The 21799-nt window shown below is 38.9% G+C and overlaps 1 protein-coding gene across 2 annotated transcripts; it reads left to right on the top strand.

Moving 5' to 3' along the window:
* The first annotated feature begins 469 nt into the window (after positions 1–469).
* LOC133617409 (uncharacterized) lies at positions 470–19881 on the top strand. Of its 2 annotated transcripts, XM_061977352.2 has the most exons (4): positions 480–2468; positions 2961–3078; positions 5253–5363; positions 19605–19881. In XM_061977352.2, exons 1-4 carry the CDS (start codon positions 2462–2464, stop codon positions 19768–19770), a joined length of 402 nt encoding a protein of 133 aa, XP_061833336.1. In that variant the 5' UTR covers positions 480–2461; the 3' UTR covers positions 19771–19881. The 2 variants fall into 2 exon arrangements, 1 of the variants encoding a protein (XP_061833336.1); XR_009817005.2 differs by lacking the exons at positions 5253–5363; positions 19605–19881 and having other exon boundaries at positions 470–571; positions 813–2468; positions 2961–3053.
* Positions 19882–21799: the final 1918 nt, after the last annotated feature.

Genomic DNA, 21799 nt, shown 5'->3' with positions numbered 1-21799 from the left:
AAAACTCCTGCTCAAATCTGAATAGCCTAAAGTCTGAGGCCAGAGTAGAAAGTATGATGGCAAGAGAATCTTAATTAACTGATAAGTACACAACAAACCTTTCTGTGCCTCATCTCCTGCAGCCAGCTCCAGGTCCAGGTATGGGAGCACCTCTCAGAGTCCAAACTCACAGCCCACCTATAATTGCCTCTGCAGATGCGACATGCCGCCAGGGCCTCACCGCAGCTCTTGTAAGGGCCCCGAGTGCACTTAACAGTGAGGTGTGACTACACTGCAACTCAACCCCGTCTGTCGTGGAAACACCTGCAAGTGGCTGGTGTTGGTGTTTCTCCTTTCTTCACCCGCCCTTCTTGCAAATTCACTGTCCCACCATCAAGAGCCCACACACTCTGTGCGTGTCCAGGGCCGGGGTGCACACACTAAGAACCGTAGGAAGTCAAGAGGGTTTTTTTTCTGCAAGAGACTGGGATGGTATCTTTTTTGCCAGGAGATTGTTTTCCCGGAAACATGGAGTATTTCATTTTAAAAGGATTCCTGATGCTTTTCTTGATGCAGCACTGCACATCTGACGGTAGGGTGACATTCTGCAGCTACATCACAAGATGAGACGTATTGCATGTAGAACATACAGTAGCCTGGGTTTGGTTTCTGACCAGCGTCCCAACACCCAATCTACGGGACACCTGGGATGAACGAGTCAAAACCAAGGGATAAAGTATGAATGAATAAATTAACACCATAAACAATTTGGCAGTAATTGTTAGTAGCAGTAACAGTTCAAGGCCTCACCGAATATTTAATTATGTCCGTAGACTTGCCAACCTCTATCCAATCCTCCATGGCTCCGCCTGAAGAAATATTCACTGACCCCCAAGAAGCAGAACGGCCTGCAGCTGAGGTGGTCGCTCTGGTTGCCCCACCAAATCTGGAAGATGTGCATCAAGCTGTGCAGGAGGCCTCAGACAAGGTAGAGGGCGGTGGGGCTGCGGAAGTACTGAAGGAACTTCTGGAAAGGGTGGTGGAAGCGGCTCTGGGACAGGTGGAAGGGAAACAGAATGAGCCTGGAGAGGATGTACAAGAGGCTGATGAAGGAGGAAAAACTGACGCTGAATTGTCAGAGCAGGTGTTGGTCGGGATGTATGATGTTGAGGAAGAGGAAAGGGAAACTGTAGAGGGAAATAGGGAAACCATAGCTGATACCATAGAAGAGAGGCCAGCAACTAGAGGAACAACTGGAGATGGAGATATTGATGAATCTGTAGATGCCGAAGTTGGTCAGAAAGTTGGAGAGGAAACCTCCGAAGAAACACAAGCAGATTTAGCATTTGTGATGTTAGAAGGCAAAGTACAAACAGAAACAACTCAAGTAGGCCAAAAAGTGGAAGTTGGAGTTGTTGAACCAGGGACAATTCCAGGTTCTGACTGGCTCCTGGGGGCGGACACGGAGCAGATAGAGACTGTATGGGCCACAGAAGAGTCCCTGGGGAAGGGAGCTCAGGTGGATGAGGTGGAAAGTGAAGTGATCACACTACTCTCTGATAATGATCATATGGAGGCTACACGATCTGTGGTGGAAGACTCGGTCGTGGTGGAAGAGAATAACCCAGTGAACGAGTCAAACAACGAGCACATGGGGAAAGAAGCCGTAGACGATATTGCGTTTGCGGGTGCAGAAACTGACTTAAAGGGAGGGGAAGTAGAAGAACACACGGTTATGGAGTCAGAATGGGAACCTTGGGTGAACGGTGGGGATGACCAACAAGTTGCAGTCGAAGATACCACATCACGGACCACAAATCATAGTCAAAGAGAGGATTCAGGTAAGAGACTCGTAAAATACAGCAGAGTGAACAATGGTGAAATATGACAAGTATGAGTGTGCTCTTCTTATCTGGCAGTACCCGACCTCCAAAAGAGGATTTACAACCCTTTCAACTTATCAGTCTTGTCATCTTAATTGCTACTTGCTCAAGCTTACATTGATGAATAACCTACTGTACAACAAAAGTGATGTATTGGTCTCAGAAGTACCAAGAGCACACCAAAAGTGCATGACTAACCTTTCAGAGGCCTGCCAACCACAACCGACCAGCCTCATCTCCACATCCTTGTACATTCCATAGGTCAAGTCGGCAAATCCTAAACCTTGGCCTCCGCGTTTCATTTTCATTTGTGTGTCAAATACCAACCTCCACTTCTAGAAGCACTACTGATCTCTGCCTCAGAGCCCGACGATGGTGCCGAAGCCTCCATAGAGCAAGACCTACAGAATCCGGCTACCAACCTGAGCCTCGGCGAGGCTGGTGAGGAATCTGACCACGGCAATGAGATCCTAACCCCTACCGACGACCTTCTCGCGCGTGGTTCCAACGTGGCTCGACCGACATTGGGCTATTTTGTGAGAGACCATCTGGTGATCCACCCTCAGGCAAGAGGAGAAGACTCAGATTCTGTGGATGGGATGAAGGGTAAAGAACAAAATATATTTTTCCAATTGAATCATTCAGCCACTGGTCCTATTCCAGCTATGATGTTTGTACGTAGAGATAACTGTAGGCTGCTTCCTGAAACTTTGAGTGATGTCAAAGAACAGACTATCAAGCAGATGGCCATTATTAAAAAGTAGCTTTGCCTCGGTCTAAAGGTCCGGTGGTCATATCAGTCACTCCCTCTGGCACTTGGAAATATTTGACATTTATGCTTATGACAATCTTCCTATGTGTCGATGCATTACCCAAAGTCATTTGAAAGGCAGACAATCAAATATTCACTGGCCTGTCTTTCCTTCTCTTTGTATTTCCTTCTCTTTGTCTTTCTTTCTCTTTGTCTTTCCTTCTCTTTGTCTTTCCTTCTCTTTGTCTTTCCTTCTTTTTGTCTTTCTTTCTCTTTGTCTTTCCTTCTCTTTGTCTTTCCTTCTCTTTGTCTTTTCTTCTCTTCCGCCTTTCAACTGCCGTGAGAAGAAACCAAGGAGACGGGTCTGGAGTCATGGAAGATCAGTGCCATCATCGCCGCAGTCTTCCTCCTGCTGGAAACAGCCATCATCGCCATCTATGTCCTTAAATGTCGTAACAAGAACAGGTAGCATTGCTGTGCATGTTTTGTATCGCCATACCTTTTGTTATGTCCTGAATATTACAAATTAATAATAAATGTAATACTACTACATTAACATTAGCATCAAACACGTCAAAGTGTGACAACACTGAACAGAACACTTGTCAGAATAGTACACAAACCAACCTGTTATTAGTTTATTTTAGTAGTTTATTTTATTTGTTTAATGTAATAGTTTATTTTACTAGTTTATTTTATTAGATTATTGTATTAGTTGATTTTATTAGTTGTTTGTCTTAGTTTATTTTATTAGTTTATTGTATTAGTTTATTTGACTAGTTTGTTATATCAGTTTATTGTATTTGTTTATTTTATTAGTTTATTTATTAGTTTATTTTATTAGGGTATTTTATTAGTTTATTGTATTAGTTTATTTTTCTAGTTTATTGTATTAGTTTTTTTTATTGGTATATTTTATTAATTTATTGTATTAGTCTTTATTAGTTTATTTTACTAGTTTATTGTATTAGTTTATTTTATAGATTTTTTTATTAGTTTATTTTATTAGTTTATTGTATTAGTTTATTATATTAGTTTATTGTATTAGTTTATTGTATTAGTTTATTTTATTAATATATTTTATTTGTTTATTGTATTAGTTTGTTATTAGTATATAGTATTAATTTATTGTATTAGTTTATTGTACTAGTTGTTGTATTAGTATATTGTATTACTTTATTTTATTAGTTTATTTTTTATCTTATTTCACTAGTTTATTTAATTAGTTTATTGTATCAGTGTATTGTATTAGTTTAATTTATTTGATCATTTTATCAGTTTATTTTATTAGTTTATTGTATTAGTTTATTTTTCTAGTTTATTGTATTAGTTTTTTTTATTGGTATATTTTATTAATTTATTGTATTAGTCTTTATTAGTTTATTTTACTAGTTTATTGTATTAGTTTATTTTATAGATTTTTTCATTAGTTTATTTTATTAGTTTATTGTATTAGTTTATTATATTAGTTTATTGTATTAGTTTATTTTATTAATTTATTTTATTTGTTTATTGTATTAGTTTGTTATTAGTATATAGTATTAATTTATTGTATTAGTTTATTGTACTAGTTGTTGTATTAGTATATTGTATTACTTTATTTTATTAGTTTATTTTTTATCTTATTTCACTAGTTTATTTAATTAGTTTATTGTATTAGTTTAATTTATTTGATCATTTTATCAGTTTATTTAATTCGTTTATTGAATTAGTTTATTTGACTAATATATTGTATTACTTTATTTTACTAGTTTATTCTATTAGTTTATTTTCATTAGATTATTTTATCAGTTTATTTTATTTGTTTATTTTACTAGTTTATTGTATTAGTTTATTTCATTAGTTTATTTTCTTTGTTTATTGTATTCGTTTATATTATTAGTTTACTTTATTAATTTATTTATTCCTTTATTGCATTAGTTTATTGTATTAGTTTATTGTATTGGTTTTTTATTAGTATATTGTATTAGTTTATTTTATTAATTTCTTTTACTAGTTTATTTTATCAGTTTATTGTATTAGTTTATTTTATTAGATCATTTCATGAGTTTATTTTATTAGTTTCTTTTATTAGTTTATTGTATTAGTTTATTATATTAGTTTATTGTATTATTTTATTTGTATTAGATTATTTCATCAGTATATTTTATTTGTTTATTTTACTAGTTTATTGTATTAGTTAATTTCATTAGTTTATTTTCTTTGTTTATTGTATTCGTTTGTGTTATTTGTTTATTTTCTTAATTTATTTTCTTAGTTTATTTTACGGGTTTATTTTATTAGTTTATTTTGTTAGTCATTTTATTAGTTATTTTTTATCTTATTAGTTTATTTTGAACACCTTTATCAAGTTGGTACATCAAATGTTTGCCTCTACATTACATGTCTGAAAAAAGAGTAGGAAGAAGCAGAATTTGTTTATTTTTACCCCTTTTCCATGTCTCAGCAGGCAGCAATTACTGATATTCAGTCAGATATGAGATAATAGATAATAAATAGAATTCATATCAAATGCACGAGTACAACTGAGATAAACATTGCATACTTTAATAGATAAATATTATGGATCAGTTGACATAATCAACATTTCATGGTTAGGTTCTTATTGTGTTAACAATATTTTGTGTATCCGCACACAGCGGCCTGACTCGACAGCGCTCGTGTGAGGAAGTCTCCGTGGAACCGGAGGCCACGACTGCCGGAGACTGCAGTGATGACACGCTTCCTGCGGCCAATGGCGACTCACAACAGTATGTTTCTTTTTTTCATTCAGATTAATCAAACTTTCAAACTGTGATTAATCGCGATTAATCACAATGAAAAAATGACTGGCTTGCATTATTGAAATTCAAAATACCATCCCAACAATTTAACATTTTTATTTTGTCAGAACGCCGCACAGGATGTTTTACTTTTCATTTATTTGTTCAAATCTTGGTAAGACTTTGATTAAAAGTCCTGTATGAAGTATTCTGAAGGGACATTTGCCACCAGTTGGAGTCTCCTCACTCATTGTTGCACTGCTGTATGTACAGTAAATTAGCTGTTATAATATTTGTATATACATGATTAATCTTTGTTTATACATGATTAATCAGGATATATTTGGTGATTATGAGCAACTCTGACATCCCTAAAATCTAAACAACATGGGATCTATACATATTTATATATACAGTATATATATATATACGTAAAAATATGAATCAATGATGTTGGTGTTACATGTTGTATTGGTTCTGACGGAGCTTCTAACCAAAAATCAATCAATGTTCCTCATTGAAATGAATTAAATGTCGATGAATATGTTGTCTGCCCCTGAAAAGCACCACACTCCCAATTTGGTATATGCTTCCAAATATCAATTATTGTATCTAAAATAAAACAGTACACTGTAGAATGCACTAATTTACTAGCTGCAGTAGTTTTATGAAGTAGTAATAATAATGTACAGAAACTACCCATCTTATATCGTTCCATCTGCTTTCCCGTCAAACACACCATCAGCAGCTTCCCCATATTTTAAAGACTCTTGAACATATCATAATAATCCCCTCAATTTCCCCCAAAAATTGATTATGTGGCTGGAATATAAAGACAATATAACATACATCCATAAACGTGGATGCATATGCAAAAGTGTAATATATTTATCTGTACAGTAATCTATTTATTTATATCTGCACCTTATTGCTCTTTTATCCTGCACTACCATGAGCTAATGCAACCAAATGCAATTCTTCTCTGTACTGCAAAGTTCAAATGTGAATGCCAATAAAAGGAAGTCTAAGTCTAATATTGTCATGAACAAATAAGTGGTGATGTTTTAGCTGGTGTTGACTATCAGTGTCACGCTCCAACTGCTTAGCCGAGTCAGCTAACACCACGCTCCTCGGCCATGTTTTCTGATGATTTCTTTCTTTGATTCAGTGAATATCATCTACTTTCTTCCTTCCCATGCATGGAAACACAAACGTGTGTCTTATTCGCTATTAGTTAAAGACACCGGGTGCTTTAGTTGGATCTTACGGAACTCGCTATGCCCACTCGGGGTGGGGAGGCTTGTTACCGGATTTCTTTGCTCCCGACATAAAGCAAGACAATTAGCCGAGAGACAGCTGGTATCTCAGAAAAACTCATCATTTGGGGCCGAGGTACCGTTCTGAGTCCCCTTTTGACTGTCATCCACTCCTACAGATCTCATCCACTCCTACAGACCACATCCACTCCTACAGACTACATCCACTCCTACAGACCACATCCACTCCTACAGATCTCATCCACTCCTGCAGACCTCATCCACTACTACAGACTTCATCCACTCTTAGAGATCTCATCCAATTCTACAGACCTCATCCACTCCTACAGATCTCATCCACTCCTACTGACCTCATCCACTCCTACAGACTTCATCCACTCCTAGAGATCTCATCCACTTCTACAGATCTCATCCACTCCTAGAGATCTCATCCACTCCTACAGACCTCATCCACTCCTAGAAATCTCATCCACTCCTACAGATCTCATCCACTCCTAAAGACCTCATCCACTTCTAGAGATCCCATCCACTCCTACAGACCTCATCCACTCCTACAGACCTCATCCACTCCTACAGCTCGCATCCACTCCTACAGATCTCATCCACTCCTGCAGATATCATCAACTCCTACAGGTCTCATCCACTCCTACAGACCTCATCCACTCCTACAGATCTCATCCACTCCTAGAGATCGCATCCACTCCTAGAGATGCCATCCACTCCTATAGATCTCATCCCCTCCTAGAGATCTCATCCACTCCTACAGACCTCATCCACTCCTACAGACCTCATCAACTCCTGCAGATATCATCCACTCCTGCAGATCTCATCCACTCCTACAGATCTCATCCACTCCTACAGATCGCATCCACTCCTACAGCTCTCATCCACTCCTAGAGACCTCATCCACTCCTAGAGATCCCATCCACTCCTAGAGATCCCATTCACTCCTACAGGTCTCATCCACTCGTAGAGATTTCATCAACTGCTACAGACCTCCTCCACTCCTACAGACCTCATCCATTCCTACAGATCTCATCCACTCCTGGAGGTCTCATCCACTCCTACAGACCTCATCCACTCCTACAGATCTCATCCCGACTCCTGTAGACCTCATCCACTCCTAGAGATCTCATCCATTCCTACAGACCTCATCCACTCCTAGAGATCTCATCCATTCCTACAGACCTCATCCACTCCTAGAGATCTCATCCACTCCTGCAGACCTCATCCACTCCTAGAGATCTCATCCACTCCTACAGACCTCATCCACCCCTACAGATCCTACAACTGGAGGGCACTGAGCTGTGCATGTATAGTTCATAGAAAGAATCAATGATGGTCCTCGGAGCTGATTCTCCTTGTACAAAGTTTGTAAGTGTTGCTCCTCTACACTGCAGGGCCTCTGACTGCTGCTCCACACAGACGTCACATGTGATGCCTTCAGGGCTTGCATGAGTAGGTCACAGATATGAGGGATGTGCCTTTGTGCATTCAGGAAATGGATTGGTAGGACATCTCTGCAGTTGGAATTTAGACCTTGGAGTTAGTCTCTTGTAAGGTATCAGATCTGGTTCTTAGTCAAGATGAACAAATAGAGATACATGATGATGAACTTCATATTAAAAAGATGAGAAGCTGTCAAAATGCCAACAGCACCCTAGGAAGATCTGGAATCCGTGTGTGGTACATGTGACAACAAGGCATCATTGTTCATGTAGGAAATGAAGCAACATGTTGTTCTCCTGGCCCTCACGTCCAGGATGAATATTCATTGAAGTGGCCTAAAACTCTGAAAGTGATTGTTCCTATAACCCCTTTGTTTCAAATGTTTGTTCCACTTGTGGCGCGGGCATCTTGTCTGACTCACACCATATACGCAGCCTTCCTTGTCACGAATTCTTCCTTTTCCCGCTATCCATCCACTAATTCAAACTGATCCAGCAGCGCAGTTGAAGATTGTTTTATTTACAAAAATCAAGGAACAGAATACTCGGGAAACAAAATAAATGTTAGCCTATATAAAGCTGAGGTCTACAGACAGGTGAGGTCAAAGACGGTATGCTGGTGCCCGACTGCCAATCACGCGCCCAGCACGCTCCTGCCCCTTATAGGCTTGCGTGGGAACTTTTCACCACCTGCAGAGGGTGCACACTGACATACACACATCAATCACTCAAAAATAATAAAATAAACATAGATTCAAGTATGGCTCTCTATTTGGCTCCTACACACCGGCCCCTGATTGATCTTTACAGACTCAATCACATACATTAATTTAATGAAAAAAGGAGCCTATTCCATAATAAACAAACAAAAGGCAAAGCCTTGAGAGAAAATAAAGTATATACATTACGTCCCTTGTGAGTGTCTTGTGGTCTGGTCTCCATGAGTGACCAGTCAGCCCTCAGCCTCCAGGATGCGGGACAGCTTGGTGATAGGCCTTTCGATGACTGAAGTCTTTGTTTGGAGCTTGACTGACCGGACCAGGCCTCCTCCATCTGGCCGAGTCTCCAGTACTCTGCCCAATGGCCAGGAGCCCAGTGGGGCTGTGGGGTCGACCACCAGGACCACATCTCCCGGCTGCAGGTTGTTCCTTACTTGGGTCCATTTCTGTCTTTCCTGCAGAAGCGCCAGGTACTCCCTTGTCCATCTGTGCCAGAAAAGATCAGCCATATACTGGACCTGTTTCCAGCGGCGCCTGGCGTAGAGATCCTTTTTCTCGAAGGTGCCAGGGGGAATGATGGGTTGAGTTTTTAGAAGGAGAATGGTTTGCGGTCAGCGGCTCTAAGTCCTGTGGATCTTGGGAGACTGTGGAGAGGGTACGACTGTTGAGAATTCTCTCTTGGGGTAAACTTGCCATTGCTCTAAGGTGCTTTTTCCAATTTGAAAAGGTGGAAAGCAGCTGGCTTGTGGGGGGTTCAGTGTTTACCACTGTCGTGAAGACAGTAGTGTTCTTTCTGACTTCTGGGTCATCCTGTAACACTGACTTGGAGCCCAATGCTTCCTGTGCAGGCCAACTTTCCTCTGCTTTCCATAAGAAGTCAGGGGCATGTATCCATCTCCTTTGCTGCATGAATCTGCCAGTACTCAATCCTCTGGAGGTATCATCAGCTGGATTGTCCTTACTGCCCACATACCTCCATTGAGACAGCTTTGTTTTGAGGGTCACACCTTTGTAGGTGGCTGCACAGTCAAAGACCATCCTGAGTTTCTTCTTTTTGGGATGGTACACTCTGTGGTGTGGTATGTACCAAACTTTTGTCTGGCTGAGCTCCTCCTCTGGCACCTCCTCAGCATAGTTGCTTTCCAGAATGTTATTGAGAGATGCAACACACTTCTGTTTGGGTTGCTGGTTCCTTTCCATTTTTCTTTTCAGGCTTTGGAGGCGCTGTTCGGCACTTGGGCGATTGTTGGGCAGGTTGACCGTGGGCTTTCTGAAAGGTACTTTCAGGCTGTAGTGTCCGTCCTGTAGCACTGCCTCATTGGCTATCTCTAAAAACTGTTTGTTTGACAGCTCAGTCTTTTCCTCTGACACTACCTCACTGAACTCCAGGTTATACTGGGAAATTAGAAGCTTCTCCAGATTTGCAACTGAAATACTGTTCACAGTTGCACTCACTGCCTCACTATTCCGACCTCTAAATGGCCCGTTAACCACCCATCCCAATAGCGTTCTCACTGCATATGGACCCCCACCATGGCTATTTATAACCTCCCATGGCTCTAACAGTTTTGGAGCATTTGTGCCTATCAACAGCTCCACTTTTGAACTGATGCTCGGGAGTATAACGTTGCCTAAATATGGCCATGGTGCTATGTCTTCCTGTTTGGGGATGCTGCTTTTGGTGACTGGCATTTCTTTCTGTGTGAAGACAACAGGAAGAGGTAGGAAATGATTGTTGCCCAGTGCAGACACTTCTAGCCCAGCTACCATGTGAGTTGAGACAGACTTTTTCTGATTTATGGTCCTTAGTAGGATGTGGGTCTTTACTCCCTTTACGTTCAACTGGGACATGAGCTGTTCAGAACAGAAGCTAGCGGAGGATCCAGGGTCAAGGAGGGCATAAACTGAGAGGACCTGGCTGCCCTTCCCTGCCTTAACTTTGACTGGGACAATGGACAGAACACTCTCTTGGTCCCCGGCCCCTATATGGCCACATAGCTCTGCTCCTGCACTGCTTAAATTTCTAGAGGGCTTTTCTACCTCTTTTAATACCTTGTCTTTCCTGTCATAATGTAAGACACTTGGGTGACATTGTTTACACAGCCTACATGTGTGACGACTTGGACAAACAGAACTCATGTGCCCTATTGAAAGACAGGCAAAGCATATGCCCTGACTCTTTAGGAAACTAAGCTTGTCTCTGTGCTTCTTCTTAATGAACAGTCTACACAACTCTAGTGGGTGTTTGTTTTTACAAAGTGGACAAATGGGCTCTGACTCAGACTCTGGCTTGGACTCCATTGGGCTAATAGTAATACTTGTGGCAAAACTACTACCAGCTGGCTTTGAGTGTTGTGGCTTTACAGAGGGTCTAGCGTTAGCCTTTCCTATGCTGGCTGACTGCTCCTGTACCCTTAGCTCTCCAAAGACTGGATGAGCTGCCACACGAGCTTGCTTTTCTATAAAGCTAACCAGGTCTAAAACCCTCACCCTGCGGTTGTGCTCTTCCTGCTGCTCATATGCTTTGTTGCGCCATTTCTCCTTCAGCTTGAAGGGAAACTTAAACACAATGTTTCTCATATTGGCCACTGTGTCCAATTCGTCCATGTACTCCGTCTCCTCCATGGCATTACAGCAGCTCCTGAGGAACATGGCGTAGTCCTGCAAAGATTTGGAATCCTCTGCCCTGATTTGAGGCCAGGTTTGGACCTTATCGAGGTAAGCACAGGCAATTTTAAAGTCATGACCAAAGTTCTCTTTTAACAACCTTTTGGCTTTCTGGTAGCCTCTATCTGGTGACATATATTCACAATTTTTGACTAGCTTTTGAGCATGGCCTTTTGTGTACTGGATGAGAAACTGCAACCTGTCCCTGTCATTGTCAGTTTTACTTTCGACCATGTGTTCAAAGGAATGGATGAATGACTTGTACTCCAAGATTTGTCCATCAAAGAGGGGAACACTTCCTTGTGGGAGAGTGGACAGAAGCTGCTGTTTCACAAGAATCTTAGTCAGTTCATTTTGGGCTTCCAGAATTTTGATCAGCTGATTGTTCTGTGTTGAGCTGGGGATGGCTTGTTGAGGTTGGAACTGGAAACTGGCAGGCACAGCTTGGTGAACGGGGGCCTGCTGGGGATAGAGACCGGCAGGCTGACCTGGGGCTTGCAGAGGTAGAACTGGGACCTGCTGCAGTTGAGTTGGGGCCTGCTGAGGTTGGGGTTGGAGTTGGAGGCTGGCATGCTGAATTGGGGCCTGTTGAGGTTGGAAGCTGGCAGGTGGAACTTGGGGTATAGATGCATCGAACAGAGTAGTGGGGAACTGCATCTGAACTCCTTCCTTGGGCCTAACCACTGGGCCTCCCACAGGTGAACCACACCCTGATGGATCAAATGCTACCCCTGTAACCACTGCTCTCTGATCTGCACCATGCACCACTAAACCTCCTACTTCCCTCAAGTAGTTAATTTTAGCATTAGCCGCCTCTATTTCTGTTTTCAACTCCAAAGCCTCTCTTTTTTTCCTGCACATTAACTCCTGTTCTTCAATACCATGCTTTTCCTGCAACCTTGCTGCCCTGGCTGTCAAAGCAGCCTTCTCCACCTCCACTCTAATCCGCAATGATGAAGAGGAATTATTGGATGACCGTCCTGAACTGGAGGACTTGACTGATGCCTCCCTGCTTGACACTATGCCTGGGTGACCAGTTAGTTCATGCCTATATAGGCTGTCCGCCGCTTCTAAATTGTCCTTAAAATGACCAGTTAATAAATCATTGTCTTTAAATATAGCAATGTCCTCAGGTGGAGGAGCACAGGTGTGGGTTGAAGGGTTTTCAAGATCTGATATCCATCGGGACACCTCAGCTTCAAAGGCATCTATAAGAGCAATTTTAGGCTGATACCATGTTTGGTCATCATCCCTTCGCTCGTCTGGCTCTAAACCTTCAGAATATGATCTGTGCAGAGATTTAAACTCCATTAGGAATTCATTAAACTTGCTCATATTTATTTTCACTTCTTTTAAAGCCTCTGCATCCACCATCAAATTGCGCACAATGTTCATTCGCCTTGTTATGTGTGACATTTTGCCTATTCTGGCGGCGCGCACACGAGAAGCCTCCTGCGCAATTGACGTCATTTCCTCTCCTTCGGCTGAATTGTTAGCTGACATTTTCCCCTTTTAATCAACAAAAATCCTTCACTTGGTGCATCAAAAAACATTTACACTTCCAAGCGAATATAAAAGGTTTCAATAACAGTCTTTATCCTTTTGGGGAATTAAATGCCCGTTTACGGGCCGTCGGGCGCGCGTGCGCGCAAGCCCGTCACCAAATGTTTGTAATGCAACCTTTAAAAATCATTACGCGGTGATTGTGGTCCCAAAAATAAACTTTTCTTGCATGATAATGTCCAGAAAAACTCACTTTATATTACTAAAGAGTCCTTTTAACGAATGAGTTTGATGGTTTATCACAAACCTTAAATGAAAGAAGTCCTTTGTTCTCCTGCACCATGCGCTTTGGCCTTGCTTCCTGTTTGGTGCGCAATCCTGTCGGCTGTACTTCCACAGCGCGTCTTTGACAACTTGAAGTGGCCTGAAACACTGAAAGTGATTGTTCCTATAACCCCTTTGTTTCAAATGTTTGTTCCACTTGTGGCGCGGGCATCTTGTCTGACTCACACCATATACACAGCCTTCCTTGTCACGAATTCTTCCTTTTCCCGCTATCCATCCACTAATTCAAACTGATCCAGCAGCGCAATTGAAGATTGTTTTATTTACAAAAATCAAGGAACAGAATACTCGGGAAACAAAATAAATGTTAGCCTATATAAAGCTGAGGTCTACAGACAGGTGAGGTCAAAGACGGTATGCTGGTGCCCGACTGCCAATCACGCGCCCAGCACGCTCCTGCCCCTTATAGGCTTGCGTGGGAACTTTTCACCACCTGCAAAGGGTGCACACTGACATACACACATCAATCACTCAAAAATAATAAAATAAACATAGATTCAAGTATGGCTCTCTATTTGGCTCCTACATTCATGTTGCATCAATTCATAGCAGCTAGCATCAATATGTAGCAGCTAGCATCAATATATAGCAGGTTGCATCAATCAATCAATCAATCAATCAATCAATCAATCAATCAATCAATCAATGTCTCAAAGGGCTGCACAAGCCACAACAACATCCGCGGTACATATCCCACATAAAGGCAAGGAAAAACTCACAACCCCAATGGGACGTCGATCAATATGAAGCAGCTAGCAAAATACTCATTTGCAGCTTGCAGATTGAATATACGATGGATCCTCATTTCTCTCGATCTTGTGCCTTTCTGACGGATTCACAATAGCTGATCTTGGTCCAGTCTTTGATGTTGGTGGTCCATGTTGCTCTGGACCGCCCTCTTCCTCTCTTTCATCCATCTTGTCTTCTAATAGTAGACCATCTTTCCTCATCACATGGCCAAAATATTGAAGTTTCTTGTTTTAATTGTATTTAGTGGTAGTTTATTACAATTCAAATATATATATATATATATATATATATATATATATATATATATATATATATATATATATATATATATATATATATATATATATAAATATATATATATATATATATATATATATATATATATATAAATATATATATATATATATATATATATATATATATATATATATATATATATATATATATATATATATATATATATATATATATATATATATATGTATGTGTGGGGGAAAAAAATCACAAGACTATTTCATCTCTACAGGCCTGTTTCATGAGGGGGGGTTCCCTCAATCATCAGGAGATTTTAATGGGAGCATTCACATACCATGGATTATATAGGGCACAGAGTGGGTGGGTACAGGCTGGTGTAGGGGCGTGGTGATTGGCTCATGTGTTACCTAGGAGGTGTTTCCGTCTGTGGCGGCATGCTGTTACAATTTCGCTGCGCTTGTTGAGGGATGACAGGTCTGGACGGTAAATAATAAACAGTTTTTCTTTCAAGCATAGGTTGCATCTTTTATTACCACTATTGTAAGGTGTGCTGGATGCAAGAATTTGCCATGTTATTGAATATTCAACATTATTGTCTTTGAGGTCCCAAATGTGTTTGCTGAGTTCTGTGGTATTCCGCAGGTTTTGGTTCCTGAAAGAAGCCTTGTGATTGTTCCATCTGGTTTTGAACTCTCCCTAAGTTAATCCTACATATGTGTCGGATGTGTTAATGTCCTTGCGTGTTACCTTAGATTGGTAGACAACTGATGTTTGTAAGCACCCCCCGTTGAGAGGGCAATCAGGTTTCTTTCGACAGTTGCAACCTTTGTTGGTTTTGGAGTCGCTCTGTCCGGGGGCCGACGGCTCATTTGCAATTGTTTTGTTGTGGTTTGAGATGATTTGTCGTATATTGTTCATACAGCTGTAGCTCAATTTAATGTTGTTCTTGTTGAATACTTTTCTTAGGGTGTTGTCTTTGGGAAAGTGTTTGTCAATCAGATTGAGGAATTTGTGTCCAATGTTAGTTGAGACGTTTTTGCTGTATGGGGGGTTGTACCAGATGATGTCGTTTCGTTTTCTGTTCTTTTTCGGTTGGTTTCCTGGCGTGGGTTCATAGGTGAGGGTGAAATTGTATCCGCTTTCATCAAGGGCTTTTTGGTACAGGGGGGGGGTTGCTTGGTCAAATTCAGCTTTGCTAGATGACAGCATCGATAGCCTTTTATTAATTCCGGTAGGTATTCTTTTCGTGGTGGTGGGTGGGTGGTTGCTGTCATGGTGCACGTATTGGAGTGTTGTGTTGGGTTTCGTGAATGGTTGGTAGCTGTTATTTCTCAGGTTGAAAGTGACGTCAAGGAAGTTGACGGTTTGCTTGTTGGCTTCAATCGTGATCCGTAGGCCGTTCTCTTTGAAAATTTGGCATATGCGCTTCTTGGTATTCTCGCTGCTCCTTGGCGAGGCGCGACACACTGCCAGTCCGTCATCACGGTAAATACCAAGGTTCAGATTGAGGCTGGCGAGCTGGGAGAGGAGGAAACTCCCAACGACTCAATCACAGGCAACGAAAGAAACATCATCATCCACGCAAAAAACTCCATTCTCATCCACAACAGTACACCATGGCAAAAAAAGAACAATGCAACATTTGACGTCACTATGGGAAGTTTTGACGGAGCAGAAACGACCCCCCATACAGCAAAAACGTCTCAACTAACATTGGACACAAATTCCTCAATCTGATTGACAAACACTTTCCCAAAGACAACACCCTAAGAAAAGTATTCAACAAGAACAACATTAAATTGAGCTACAGCTGTATGAACAATATACGACAAATCATCTCAAACCACAACAAAACAATTGCAAATGAGCCGTCGGCCCCCGGACAGAGCGACTCCAAAACCAACAAAGGTTGCAACTGTCGAAAGAAACCTGATTGCCCTCTCAACGGGGGGTGCTTACAAACATCAGTTGTCTACCAATTTAAGGTAACACGCAAGGACATTAACACATCCGACACATATGTAGGATTAACCGAGGGAGAGTTCAAAACCAGATGGAACAATCACAAGGCTTCTTTCAGGAACCAAAACCTGCGGAATACCACAGAACTCAGCAAACACATTTGGGACCTCAAAGACAATAATGTTGAATATTCAATAACATGGCAAATTCTTGCATCCAGCACACCTTACAATAGTGGTAATAAAAGATGCAACCTATGCTTGAAAGAAAAACTGTTTATTATTTACCGTCCAGACCTGTCATCCCTCAACAAGCGCAGCGAAATTGTAACAGCATGCCGCCACAGACGGAAACACCTCCTAGGTAACACATGAGCCAATCACCACGCCCCTACACCAGCCTGTACCCACCCACTCTGTGCCCTATATAATCCGTGGTATGTGAATGCTCCCATTAAAATCTCCTGATGATTGAGGGAACCCCCCCTCATGAAACAGATGAAATAGTCTTGTGATTTTTTTTCCCCACACATACATATATTGCGCTCTACTACGGTATCGAGCACTATTTTTTGGATAACCTTATTAAGACATATATATATATATATATGTATATATATATATACGGTATATATTGGGGATGTCAAAATTAACACATGACACAAATGTGATTAATCACAGAAAAAACTACTAATGATGTACACACTTAGATTAATTAGATTAATACATTTGTTTTAAATATATAACTTTTTTTTTTTTTTTGGGGGGTGGGGGAGTGTCTGTTTCTCAGTACCTGTAATATAATTTCCCTATCAAATGAATAAATAAACATTATAAAAAAAAGATACATTTATTTTAATGTACATGTAATTAATCATTATTAACACAAATGCATATATATATATATATATATATATATATATATATATATACAGCGCCCCCCGCGACCCCAAAGGGAATAAGCGGTAGAAAATGGATAGATGGATATATATATATACGGTATATATTGGGGATGTCAAAATTAACACATGACACAAATGTGATTAATCACAGAAAAAACTACTAATGATGTACACACTTAGATTATTAGATTAATAAATTTGTTTTAAATATATAACTTTTTTTTTTTTTTTTTTTGGGTGGGGGAGTGTCTGTTTCTCAGTACCTGTAGTATAATTTCCCTATCAAATGAATAAATAAACATTATAAAAAAAAGATACATTTATTTTAATGTACATGTAATTAATCATTATTAACACAAATATATATATATATATATATATATATATATATATATATATATATATATATATATATATATATATATATATATATATATATTGGGGATGTCAAAATTAACACATGACACAAATGTGATTAATCACAGAAAAAACTACTAATGATGTACACACTTAGATTATTAGATTAATAAATTTGTTTTAAATATATAACTTTTTTTTTTTTTTTTTTTTGGGTGGGGGAGTGTCTGTTTCTCAGTACCTGTATTATAATTTCCCTATCAAATGAATAAATAAACATTATAAAAAAAAGATACATTTATTTTAATGTACATGTAATTAATCATTATTAACACAAATGCATATATATATATATATATATATATATATATATATATATATATATATATATATATATATATACTGTTTGTCGCTGCAGTGCCAACAAAGTTTTATGGAATTGCTCTCATCGCTCATCTTTGCTTCGTGCAACAATTAACGTTGATGTGCGGTCATAAAAAATAGTGTGATTAATCTTCATCTGTTTATGATAATGCAATTATTTTTTTCAAATTAAACACATGCCTTATCCGGCCCCCCAAACCAACCACCCAAATAGTCTTGATGAAACCATTCAAAGGAGTGTGGATCATGCAGTAGTATTCCTGCCACCCTGCAGGGGGCAACACTGAGATTATGTGTCACAGTGAAGCAGCAGTGGGTGAGTAGAAGAAGATTATTCATTCAAACCTGAAAAACAAATCAAAATAAATTGCAAAAATCAGACTTTTAACAACAACTGGACAACAAAGTGAATGTTCTGCCCTGAACAAGTGCTGGAGTCATTGTTTCTGTGGGACCTTTTAAGTGACGGACACATTGTTACAGACAACAGCAACAATGGTAGAACTCCAAGTGTGTAATCTTCATTACCAAACTTGGTCAAATATTTGTAAGTAGATATCATTTATACATAAAAATATTTAGTTTGTTTTGGATTGAAATTGCTGACTTTGTGATGTTTTTGTATAAAATACACAATGGACATTATTTATATAAAATACACAATGGACATTATTTATATAAAATACACAATGGACATTATTTATATAAAACACACAATGGACATTATATAAAATACACAATGTACATTATTTATATAAAATACAGAATGGACATTATTTATATAAAATACAGAATGGACATTATTTATATAAAATACAGAATGGACATTATTTATATCAAATACAAAATGGACATTATTTATATCAAATACAGAATGGACATTATTTATATAAAATACAGAATTGACATTATTTATATAAAATGCACAATGGACATTATTTATATAAAATACACAATGGACATTATTTATATCAAATACACAATGGACATTAATTATATAAAATACACAATGGATGTTATACTTTTGTTATGTTTATTTTATGTTTATATTTTCAGTCTCACAAACCTAAGGAAGACGTGTAAAGAAATAAAATTAAGGAAAGAAAACAAATCACAAAAAGGAACATCAACCCTCAACAAAACTTCTGAAGCTTCTGTTTCTTCGTGCTGTTAACTATCTGCACACGCTGGAAAGGAGTAGCGAGGGTAGAATAGTGAATGTATTGACAGTGCAGTGTGGAAGCTGATGTGTTTACTTTGTAATGAAGCAAACAAAGTCGCGGATGCACTTTTTCACTAAACATCCACATTTCAATGTCAGGCCACTGAGCCCTTGGGCCCTTGAAACTAAAACCGAATTGGTTTAGACATGCTCAGCATTGCTGTTTATTTCAAGAAAAACAGTTTGCATGCTGACAAAATTGAGCCTTATTTGGCAAAACTTTGAGTTGAGTGTCTCTGGGTCGAGACAAAACAAGTCGCAGGACATAAACTTTGGATAGTCCTGACTGACAGTAGCTGGCAGTCCTGAGTCCTGAGTCCTGAGTCCTGCATGGACTGACCTGACCAATAAAATGTTCCACGTCTGAATTGCAGAAAAAACTTCTCCTCTTCAGCAGAGTTGTCATCACGCCATCCAACATTTGCTCTTCTGGTCCTAGGATGTCGGCACCAGACCAGTGTGATGTGGCAACAACCCTGGCACAAAACCCTGAGGGCCCCCAAGGGCCACACCTGATAAACATGTCAAACCTGCACATCTCCACGGAGGACTCGGCCAACACTGGACCAGGACCTGAGTCCTTGCTTCGGACTTCCATGCTCTAGACTGCTTTGCATGGTTAAATGAGGTGAACCCTGGGCCCCCAAGGGCCCCTGCAGACAGACAGGAAGTGAGCATGGAGGAGTTGGAATGAGATAAGGTAACATGAACATGTGAGCATGTGACGATGCTGACAATCTCAATCTTTCAAAAGTAACTTTTGTCACCAATCCACTTATTGTGTGCCAGGACAAAAATGTTGTTTAACATTTCCAACTAAATGATATCCTGGAATGTATTCTTTCAACAATAAAACATTGAAGAATGAATACTTTATTATTCTCTGTCATTCAAGGACTTCACCGAGGACATTTTCTTTCAAAATGGAAGGATTTTCCCACAATGAAGGGTTCATAACAATTCATGCAACGTTTGTAAACAAACTTTTGAACTCTTTAAAAAAAAAATATTTACTACAAATGTTTTGTTGTTTTACTCAAAGGGGAACTTTGTTGCACTTTTTTGGGAATGTTGTCTAAGATTCATAATCCTTATCTAAGACAAGAACACATGTTTTATTTTTGTATGAGTTCTAAGTCTTAAACAAATGTTAGCAAAAGTCAGCTAACAATGGAGTCACTCTATTCTACTTATAAAGCGATCTACTCCACAGGTGTCAAACTGAAGGCCCGGTGGCCTTATCTGGCCCGTCACATCATTTTGTGTGGCCATGAACGCCTAGAAAAATATGCATTAATGAAGTACCTTATCTTTTTGTACTAAATGTATTTGTTCTTTCCATTTTGATAATATATATATATATATATACATACACATATTTATATATATATATATATACACATTTTTATATATATATATATATATATACATTTTTATATACATATATATATACAAATATATATATATATACATATATATATGTATATATATATATATATATATATATATATATATATATATATATATGTATATGTGTATATATATATATATATATATATATATATATATATATATATATATATATATATACATATATATATTTATATATATGCACTGCATGAAATTGCATACCTTTTAAATGTTAATATTATGCAATATTGCAACAAATAATATATTACTAAGGTTTCCACACATTTTGTATTTGTTAAAATAAAAATCAATAATTCAACATCTGCTTGACTTATGGTTTCAAGGCACGTTGTCCATCAAATTGTACATTGTAAAAAGAGCAATAGATTTTACATTAAAATTCCGAAGTTTTTTTTTTACAGCATATTCAATTGAAAACTGTAAATTGAAAAAAAAACTCTACCACTTTTTTTTACTATATAATGTTGCCGACTACTTACTGTAAAATCTACGGTTGTTGTTACTGTAAATGGAAAAATGGTAGCACAGTTATTTTACAGCAACAAACTGCAGAATTAAAAAATGGTCTATTTACAGTAATATGTTGAACAAACTACCTTAAATTTTACAGTAAGATTCTGGCAACTAAGCTGCTTCCTGCAGCTTCCGGTCGCATTCCTTCTCGCTTCATGCCCTCCCGCCTGCTCTGATGTCTATAAAATACATATTTTTGTGTTTATTGTCCTCAACGTTTTACACGGAACTATATTGTCTAGACGGACTAGTACTAACCTGGACTCTGACAAGGAAAAAGTCACCATTGTGACGTTTGTACTTGGCTTGAGGAACCACAGGAATCAAATATTGTTGTCATGTGACCCTGGCGTGCGCACGTTAGCGTGCACTCACGTAAATGCAGCTTGTTTTGCCATCTGGGAACACCTCCAGAATCAAACATCTTGCAGACATATGCACAAACTCAATAAAGTTGACTGTGGAGCAAAATGTACGCAAAATGTCAACTAAAACATGTTCAGTAATGTCATCTGGACCAGTGGTGCCCAACCAGTGGTCCAGGGACCGGTACCGGTCCGGAACGCACAGAAACATTCAATCATCATCAGACCAGGGAAAATCCAAACTTTTTCCTCTGAAAAATGAAGGCTTGCATTGTGATATTTTTCACTTTCAAAACAAATACGATGTATAGATTTTTTTTTTTTA

The sequence above is a fragment of the Nerophis lumbriciformis genome, linkage group LG16, assembly GCF_033978685.3.
Source record: "Nerophis lumbriciformis linkage group LG16, RoL_Nlum_v2.1, whole genome shotgun sequence".
Taxonomy (NCBI): Eukaryota; Metazoa; Chordata; class Actinopteri; order Syngnathiformes; family Syngnathidae; genus Nerophis; species Nerophis lumbriciformis.
Note: the sequence above shows the minus strand (reverse complement) of the source record. Positions and strands in the feature narration are given on the sequence as shown.

Excerpts from the sequence above, each read along its gene's own strand:
- LOC133617409 (XM_061977352.2), top strand. Across the intron at positions 3,079-5,252 it reads AAATGTCGTAACAAGAACAG|CGGCCTGACTCGACAGCGCT; the intron begins GTAGCATTGCTG and ends ATCCGCACACAG. Across the intron at positions 5,364-19,604 it reads GCCAATGGCGACTCACAACA|GATGTCGGCACCAGACCAGT; the intron begins GTATGTTTCTTT and ends TTCTGGTCCTAG.